The sequence below is a fragment of the Chenopodium album genome, chromosome 1 (assembly GCF_948465745.1).
Source record: "Chenopodium album chromosome 1, dcCheAlbu1.1, whole genome shotgun sequence".
In the NCBI taxonomy this organism is placed as follows: Eukaryota; Viridiplantae; Streptophyta; class Magnoliopsida; order Caryophyllales; family Amaranthaceae; genus Chenopodium; species Chenopodium album.
Window position 1 is genome coordinate 65,438,630 of NC_137834.1, and position 9,768 is coordinate 65,448,397.

Consider the following 9,768-nt stretch of genomic DNA (forward strand, 5'->3'; position numbering starts at 1 on the left):
ACTGCGTTGTAGCAGTCTGCGACTTTGCCATGGCCGCTGCTTGAGAAGACGTCTTGGAAGCAACCGTCTTTCTCCTCTTGGATGCGTTCGCATCAGGAGTGGACGTGGCCGGCTGCTTCCGCCTGGCCTTCGGGGTGGAAGAGGAGGTCTGCAAAAACACCAAGTCAGAACAATTTGATGGCGTCCGTGCGATTTGGGAAAGGAGCTCCCTGTCAGCATGCATGAACGGACATAGAGCGTCCGTGCAAACTCAGGAAGTAGGCTCCTTCCAATATAGCAGAGCGGACGCATTAAGAAATGAGAAATTCAAAAAATAAGCTAAGTGTTTACCTCTTTGAGTTGCTCGTACATCTTGAAGCGAGCCTTGTATCTGGCCAAGTCCACCTCGGACATCTCAACCTCCGCTTTTTGGGCCGAGTCAAGCATAGCGTACGCCTCCGCTGCAAAAACAGAAGGCAAAAGTGTTAGAATATTTTTCTGAAGAATTCTATGTGCGTACAGAAAAGTTTATATATCTAGGTGCCCACCTTGGGGCATGTTCTGGTACAGGCCGTACGCAGACATGAAGATAGGGTCCCTAAGCCAATTGGCAAGTGGAACCCAATGGCTAGGGACCCGTTCAGTTTTGTTGCCCCGCCTGACTCGATTAACTTTGAAGTACTCGAGCTGGTGTTCGTGGCTTGGGTGGATGGGCGGCTTGTCAGGCTTGAGGTCTCCGCGTCCGAGTTGAATAGGCTCTGGACGGCACCTGTTCATGCGGAGGTTGAACTCCGCGTCCTGAGTTTTGATACGGTAGAAACGGTGCTTCCAGTCCCTCCACTTACTGACACGGTCGACCACGACCATGTAATCCCTGGTTGCACTCAAGATAAGCCAACCATCCACCTCCTTTTCCAGCCGAGTGAGTGAGTGCATCTCACAAAAGACCGCAAAGTCTGGTGTAAATTTCTTAGCGATGCACGTCACTAAGTACCCAAAGATGTTCAACCAACTGTTTGGCGTCAGTTGGAAGAGGCCGATGTCATACTCGTCCAGGACAGTCCGGACGAATGGGTGAAGAGGGAAGCGGAGCCCTACATCAAAGGCGGCCCGGTAAACGCAAAACGCTCGTTTGCGCGGCTTCTCCTCATCCCAGATAGCCACAGCAATGGCCTTCCTGGGGACTTGAATCTCGAATCCCTCCCCCAAATGGAGGGACTCCTTATACTTCTCAAAATCTTTCTTTAAAAACTTTAGGGCTGTCTCCCCAATTGTACAGGCGTACGGGTCCCTAAAGTTATCAATGTTGGCGACGGTCTCTTCGGCCGCCTCCTCGCCCTCGGCTGTCTCACCCACGGCCTCTTTTTCAACTTCCTCCTCTTCCACTTGGTGAGAAGGGGCACTCCCAAACTCTGAAGACAGCACTCTGTCCAAATCTGCTGCCTCGGCCGAGCTTCGGCCCCTTGAGCTTGGGACGCCCATCGAAGAAGGAACGTCCTCCTCGACCATTGGACGCTTGCCTTTATCCTTGGCAGCGTCCGCCCCATTTCCCGAAGGAGGGGCGTTGCGAATAGGCAGAGCGGACGGTTCACGGATTGAGATTCCTGTCAAGGGTCTGTCCGCCCCACCCAGTTGAGGCCGAGGTTGAGAAGAAGGGACGGACGAACCAGAAGCGTCCGCCCCCGGGTTGGAAGGGTTGTCCATACAGGCTACCAGTTCAGCCCCATCCATGACTGAATTGGCAAATTGAGGGAACCTAAGTTCCGGAGCGGGTGCGGACGAGGCGCCTTCAGCTCTAAGACGTTCCTCGAAGGAAGAAGTGACCTCCACGGCCAAGTGATGAGAGCCAGTGGAGGCGGTCGTTGTTTGGGCGGTGGAGTCAGTCTCCACCATTGTACTTGGATCACTAGGGTCATAAGGGACCCTAGGATGAACCAGACTTCCGTCTGGGTTCCTGGCCGCGTTAAGCTCACGCGTACGCATGGTTCTCGCCATTGCCTGTTGGGACAGAGAAGAATAAGTGGGGGTGAGTATGTACGCATCAGACATAGACTCACTCCAGGGAGGAGACAACTCTTCTCCGTCCACTCTAGATTCCTCAGTCCCAGGCGAACGGCCGGCCTCATGAGAAGAGTCGGACGAAGCCGAGTATGGATCCAGAATTGAAGTAAAAGAAAAAGAAAACTAGTAAAAGAGAAGATGTAGACGGCCTACCTCTGTACGTTCTGAAAGTTCTGAAGGTGGTGGTGAAGTTCTTGAAGATTGACCGGAAAGCTCAAAAATGCCCGGAAAACTCAAACTCACGGCGGCGCTCTTGAAGATTAAGGGAAAAATAACTTTCTCTCGCTAGAACGCTCTGACTTCTCTCTAGAATTCACAATTGGGTAAAGTGTGAAAATGAGAATTCACCTCCCATATTTATAGAGTGAATTCAGGAGGGCAAAATGGTAAAACCATCTTTCCCGCCTAAACACTCAAACGGTAATTTCTTGAGAAATCACTCGAAGAAAGGGCCAGGACGACGTTAGGGTTCTGTTAACTTGTGAAAGAGACCAGATGAACAATTAACACCTTCAGCACTTAGTCTCCAAAAATTGAGAAAATCTAAGAGGAAAAGCGTCCGCCCAGTTCTCAGACGTACAAAGCATGATTAGAAAGCCAGGAAGTACATCTGAAATCATGGAAGCCCAGATTACCCCAAAGAAGATATATGGTCGTTCTGGTCAGTTAGGAGATCAACTCCTCCCAGAGTACCAGGACGTCCAGTCCCATTAAAGTGGTCGTTCTGGTCAGTTAGGAGATCAACTCCTCCCAGAGTACCAGGACGTCCAGTCCCATTAAAGTGGCCGTTCTGGTCAGTTAGGAGATCAACTCCTCCCAGAGTACCAGAACGTCCAGTCCCATTAAAGTGGCCGTTCTGGTCAGTTAGGAGATCAACTCCTCCCAGAGTACCAGGACGTCCAGTCCCATTAAAGTGGCCGTTCTGGTCAGTTAGGAGATCAACTCCTCCCAGAGTACCAGGACGTCCAGTCCCATTAAAGTGGCCGTTCTGGTCAGTTAGGAGATCAACTCCTCCCAGAGTACCAGAACGTCCGGTCCCACTAAAGTGGCCGTTCTGGTCAGTTAGGAGATCAACTCCTTCCAGAGTACCAGGACGTCCAGAGTGCAAGATCAGAGGAGGCGGCCAGTAAGTGTACGAGCCACCCCCTCTGAGGGGCAAATGTTTAGGGTAAAAATACCCCAGGTACGTGGCCCAATCTCATAGTGACACGTGGCCCAATAAACAGGTGACACGTGGCCCTATGAGAATGTGACACGTGTCCACTGGTCATAGTGACACATGTCAGCCATCTCTAAATGCCCCAATGCTAAAATCAGAAAGAGAAAAGGGCCCTGATGACCTCAGGCCCAAATCCCGAGAAAACCTTGAAAGCCGTAAAACGGCGCCCCTTACGACACGTGGCGACTTCTGATTGCGCAGCCAATCATGTCACGAAATTCTAGGGTATAAACCCTAGAGGGGTACATGTTCTCACCCCTATAAATACCCCAATCATTTATGATGGGAGGGGGATTTTGCGACATAACATAAATACAGAGCATCAAAACGCTCCAACTTCTCTCTACTTTCTCTCTCTAGCCTTTTCCGTTTCCGTTCACTAACTTGAGCGTCGGAGGCGAATATTCCGTACACCGGAATATTCGTTATTTTGCAGGTGTCCGAGTCTCATTGCCAGCAGAGCGTGACCAGTATCCGAGGGAATCACAAAAAACCCCGAAACAAAACCCTCAGAAATTAAACCTTTCACGTCTAGGGCGAAGGCAACTTCGAATATGGCTAGGTGTTTCTAGATCTTGTGAATGCGGAATTTTGTATGTAAAAGAAAGTTGTAGAAGAAAGAAAGAAAGATGAATTGATTAAGGAAATCTTGATGAGAATTAGCGAATGAAAACTGATTGTAGGTGAATGAAAACGGATTTTTTACGACGTTATTTATAGAAAAAATCAGCCAAAAAGATAAATTAACAAAACAGAGTCCTGGCGCAACTGAAACAGAGCTAGCGCCAACCCTAGCTAACTGGCGCCAGGCGCCAACACTAGCGCCAGGCGCCAATGGTTGGCGTCAGGCGCCAGGCCTAGCTCCAGGCGCCAATGCCTGGAGCAAGGCGCCAGGCTTATTTTTGACGCGTTTTCGAAAATCAAATAAGTTTTTCCGTACTGGAGGATAAAATCGTATATTTTCCTCAAAAATGCTATTTGATTTTAATTAAAACTCTGAAAAGTCAACAAAAGTCAATTTATCAATGCTAATTGAATTAGGAATGAAAAGAACCTTCTAGAAGAATCTAGAAGACTAAAACCATTCCTAATTGCATTAGGAATGATAAATCATATTAGGTCCTCCTCTAGATCATTGGGCCGTATATAAGGCTCAAATCGGGCCCAGTTTGGTAAATTGGCCATAACTTTCTCAATATTCATCGGAATTGAGCTTATAATATATCGTTGAAAAGCTCTTGTCAAGCCCCATCCAACTACACTAATATTGGACCCATATCATGGACCAACCAAACTGGATTGGCTGTTTTCTTAAAATAAGTTTTCAAAAACAGAGAGAAGAGAAAAGAAATTAAAACTATCCGCAACACTAAACTTTCCACACTTTCGCTTCATTCGATTATGATTCGACGCGAAAGGTACTCATTACCGGGTTTGGTTTTGGGGAGACACAAATGGGTGTCTACACAAGCAGTCTCAGAATAATAGAAGAGTAGCAAGAAGATTTGCAACAGCTTAATGCAAAATGTTCACATATAGAAAATTATATGTTCATACATGTTTGATGATTTTTATACACATAATTTTTTTTATTTTTTTATTTTTAGTAAAGATTGTTCATGTATAAACAAAATTTATTAAGTTTTTAATTTTGAAGTTTTTAATTTGTGCTTAATACATGTTTCATGATATTCAAGTTTTACATAATTAATCCAACATTCCACCTTAAAATTGCAAATTTTCTATAAATGATCATTATCAAATACTGTAATAATCAAATTTGATGATTATCAAATAAAATGATCATTTTTAAATAAAAATGATAAAACTAATGACTATTTACGAAATTAAATGATCACTTACACATACTAAATAATCACAATTAGAAAGCTAAAAATAGTTTTAAACAAAAAGGTTCAAATAACAATTTAAATCAAAAATAAAAACAACTTGAAGCAACAAGCAACTTGAATCTCTTTAAAGTTGAGACAATTAAAAATATTTAAAATAGTATACTGATTTACTCTCCTATTTCCCATTTGTAGCCAATCTCTTAGCCACACTTGTATCAAGAAAAGCTAATAACCTATCATATTTAGATGAAATATGTGGAGAACCGCCTTAAGTACTTCTTCGAACAGTAGGAGCATCATGAACATTTCTTGAAACACTAGGAGAAACTTGAACATTCCAAGAACTGCCTTGAATACTTATTGGAACATTAGGAACATCATGGACATTTCTTGAAACATTAGAAGAAGCTTGAACATTCCGAAAATCTCCTTGGATACTTCTTGGAACATTAGGAGCAGCTTGAGAATTCCTTGAAACAATAGGAGGAACTTGAACATTTCTTGAAGCTTTTGGAGGATTTTGAACAACTCTAGAAATTTTAGAAGGAGCTTAGGCTTTGGTCTGAGCATGCACAACTGTGGCAAAATGTACATTTCTTGGTTTCTTTGCTGGAAATTGAGCATTATTTGGAACATTTTCAACATCTTGAGCAATTGCAACTCCTTCACGAACATCAATATTTTTACCCTGACGATCAAAATCAAAACACTTAATGAACACATACAAGAAACTTAATAAACTTATACAAAAATAAAACGTAGATAAATAATATTTCACCTTCACAATAGAGGATATGTCTGGATCAACAGTAAAATTTGATTGCATAGAATTTTCTCCATATTCCTGAAAATATTATAAGCGCAAATTAAAATAACTAAAATGTACAACTACGAATAAATAAATAATCATTTATATAATACCTGTTCAAAGTCATTTGATACACTATCATCTGAAGAAGAAAGGATATATTCTACAATAACTGATTTTTTATTACCAGCCTTGAAAATAAAATAAAATAAAAAACTTAATTAAAATAAGTAAATATAAATAAAAACAAAAATAAAAATTAAATTAAAATGTATCTGACCAGGTGGATTTTTAATCAAAATTAACTCATTCGGATCTGTAAAAGAATTAGCATAGGAGATAGGACACCCATTCTCATCCAATTCTTGAGGTAAAACAAAAAATCTCAATTCTTGAACATAAATAATCAATAACAAAAACACTAATATTCATTATTACCTGAACAACTGCTTGACCTTTAAATCTTTTATAAGGAGTGTATACTGACTTTTTCTTCATCCACTGACCCCTGGCTTTGTTGTAAGCCTTCTCTAAATTACTCTTAGGCCTATAATTCCTCTCACCAGTAGGCCTTGATTTTGGCGGATTCTTAACTTCGTGATCAACAATTTCAATACCTTCAACCGGTTCACCAAAATCAATAACCCCTATAACACTCTCAATCTTTTCTTTTAAAAGATTCAAAAAACATTCAACCTCAGCTCTAGCATTCAAAGAATGTTGACAACTTATAACCAACTTAACAACTTTCCTTAGTGTTTGTGACCTCCAAACACTTGTGGATACTACATTAGACTTCAGCGTCGGTTCATCAAGACCATGACTACACATAGTAGCCTTAGTCCACCTGTTACATATATACTCATCTAGAATCTTAGGAACACAGTTCATGTGATATATCCGAAGAGCATGAGAACAAAGCAAACCCATCTCACTAAACAACATGCATGTACAACATATTGCATGTGTTTCTTTATTAAAAACAACCTCGTGCTTGATTATGTCTTTCCCAGGTCTCCACAAATGATAACTATATTCAGGAAAATTCAAACCAACATCCTTATGATCACAAGCAGTACCCTTAATGAACTCTTCCTCAAAAAGCACATAAGCTTGAATTGTATACAATGATCTAGCATGAACAAGGATCCCAATGCATGCAAAGGCCAAATGACGATTACCTCTGATTGTATTATAATTTCTCCCTTTTTCCTTACTTCTCCACTCTTGAACCACATCAAGAAACACTTGATAGAAATCACATAAACCTTGTGTCTTGTTAAGCCTTTGAGAAACTGATTTATTAGTTGTCTCACTACGTTGAGAAGAGAGAACACCTCCAGACCAATGTTGCTTTGAAAAAGCTGGACACCACATCTCTTTAATCTTATACAAATCACTTAACCAATCAAACTTTGCACAACCATATTTCATCAACATTCTGTATACAAGACATGATCATTAAGTATATCAATAATGATCATTACAAATAAACATGTATAAACCACTAAATGATCATATCATATAAACAAATATAAAAATTATAAAATAGCAGAATGAAGTACCTTTTCCAATAATGCTCAAATTCAGCTGGAGTTTCACAATACTTCAGCAAATAACCAAATAAATCGGTGAAACCATCCAAAGCTCTCAATGCCCCAATGTGTTTCTTGGAATTTTGTTCAATATGCCAAACACATAATCTATGATGAACACTTGAAGGAAAAATATTTCTTATACCAGCTGCAATTGCTTGAGCTTGATCAGTCATTATCGTAATAGGACATTTCCTTCCCATAGAAGTTAAAAAAGTATCAAATAACCACTCAAATGATTCTATTCTTTCATTAAGTACAAATCCCATGCCAAACATAACATTATTTGCATGATGATTCATACCAACGAATGGAGCACAAATCATCCCATATTTTTTAGTCCTATAAGTAGTATAAAAGACTAACAAATCACCAAAATAATGATAATCTCTCATCATCCTTCCATCTCTCAAAAAAAAACTAACCAATGCACCATTTTCATCTTGTTAAAAGTCTGCTTCATCAATTTGTCTTTTTGCAAAAAATTTGATTAGTTGATTGCTGTCCCCTCCCTCAAATTTAGCTCTCTTTTCAGCCGAAATAGCATTATAAGCATCAGGAGCTGTAAAACAAAGGTTTGGAGACCCTCCAACCTCCTTCTTCAAAGCTCTCAAATAATCAGAAACTTTAACTCCACTCAATCTAAGTGTAGAAATGAAATTAATGTGTTCCTTAGAAATATCCCTTTGAGACCTTATTAAATGTCTCTTGTCAACAGGAATCATTTCATGATTATGGACTATTTCATGTCTTGTACATGTATATACACCTAACCGATCAATACTAAACTGAATAAAAGCTAAGCAACCAGTCCTTATATCAATTCTCTCATAGGATCTTTTATTCCTACACTTATCATCTTTAAAACCCTCATTAGTACAAACAAATCTTTTCATAGAAAATGAATCATCTCTTCGCCTCTTACTTTTTCCAATTCTAATTCCAAAGCCCTTTCTAAAAGCATATTCATTAAATAATTCATAAGCCACATCTTCAGAAGGAAATTGCTTCCCAAAAAATTTAGAAGTAGTTGCTTCTTGAAAAATAATAGCATCCTTTTTTTCCACTGCAATAATAAAAAATATACCAAATGAACATATACAATAGCAATAATGTTCAATTACATTAAAGAATATTATAAATAACAAAACAATAAACACATGTAAAATGTTAATGATTATGTATCTTTACATAAATGAACATATTTTTAAATGATAATGAAACATACAAATGAACATTTATAATTACATACATAATTATAAATTACATTTACTACACATATAAACATAAATGAACATATACATAAATGAACATTACTTTTATACGACGCGAAACAATAATGAAATCAATTGAATAGAAATTTTTATAAACTATACATATTCATTAAAACTGGAAAAAAAACATCAATAAAATAACAACATTACAATTAAAAACAATAAAATCAAAACAATACAACCAAAACTATAAATTAAAAAAATTACATAAATAACAATGAGATCACAAATTATAATCAAGCATTATATAAGTTATAATGCATACAATTAGCAATAACAATCACCAAAACTATCAGATCCAAAATTATAATCGAGCATAATATAAGATAAAGTTCAAACAATAAGCAAAACTATGAAATCAACAATTAAAATTGAACAATTACACACGAAAAACAGAGCTGAATCAAATCCATTAATTGAGTGACAAATTACTCACATTCATTCGTAAACGATTCGAGTAAACCAACTCCAGGAGGAAAAATAGAATCACACTCACGATCAAACGCAATTGAGCTTGAATCACACTCACGATCGAACGCAATTGAGCTAGAAAAATCCATGGAAGCAGAGAGAGAAAATTGGGGAAAAATAAAAAATGTAGGAGAGAGAAAATGAAATCAGAAATATAAGAATGAAAAAAAGAGGAAATTAGGTTAGGAAAATCATTATATAGTTGCTTGAATACAAAGTTAACGAAAATGTAATAAAAAAAAGGTACAAAAATGAAGAAGATAAAAAACGACGTAGTTTCATTGGGGGTGTAGGGAAAGTTCACTAAACTAGAGTCTAGGGAAAAATTTGTACCTCATTATTCATCGGAATTGGGCTTATAATATATCGTTGGAAAGGTCTTTTCAAGCCCCATCCAACTACACTATTATTGGACCTATATCATGGAACAAACTAAACTGGAATGCATGTTTTTCATAAATAGGGTAAGAAAAGAAATATTTTCAAAAACAGAAAGAAGAGATATTTT

General features: G+C 38.8%; 1 protein-coding gene across 1 annotated transcript; it reads right to left on the reverse strand.

Annotated features, from left to right (window-relative positions):
* Positions 1-7,961: 7,961 nt before the first annotated feature.
* Positions 7,962-9,349, reverse strand: LOC145634412 (protein FAR1-RELATED SEQUENCE 5-like). Its single transcript, XM_081685836.1, has 2 exons — positions 9,226-9,349; positions 7,962-8,581 (listed from the first exon to the last, which is right to left on the reverse strand). The coding sequence occupies exons 1-2, from the start codon at positions 9,347-9,349 to the stop codon at positions 7,962-7,964; spliced, it is 744 nt and encodes a 247-aa protein (XP_081541962.1).
* Positions 9,350-9,768: the final 419 nt, after the last annotated feature.

What these genes read in the sequence shown, in the direction of transcription:
- LOC145634412 (XM_081685836.1), bottom strand. Translation starts at nt 9,349, where the DNA reads ATGGATTTTTCTAGCTCAATTGCGTTCGATCGTGAGTGTGATTCAAGC. An exon ending in CGAATCGTTTACGAATGAAT is followed by an intron (nt 8,582 to 9,225) that starts GTGAGTAATTTG and finishes TTATTATTGCAG; the next exon opens with TGGAAAAAAAGGATGCTATT.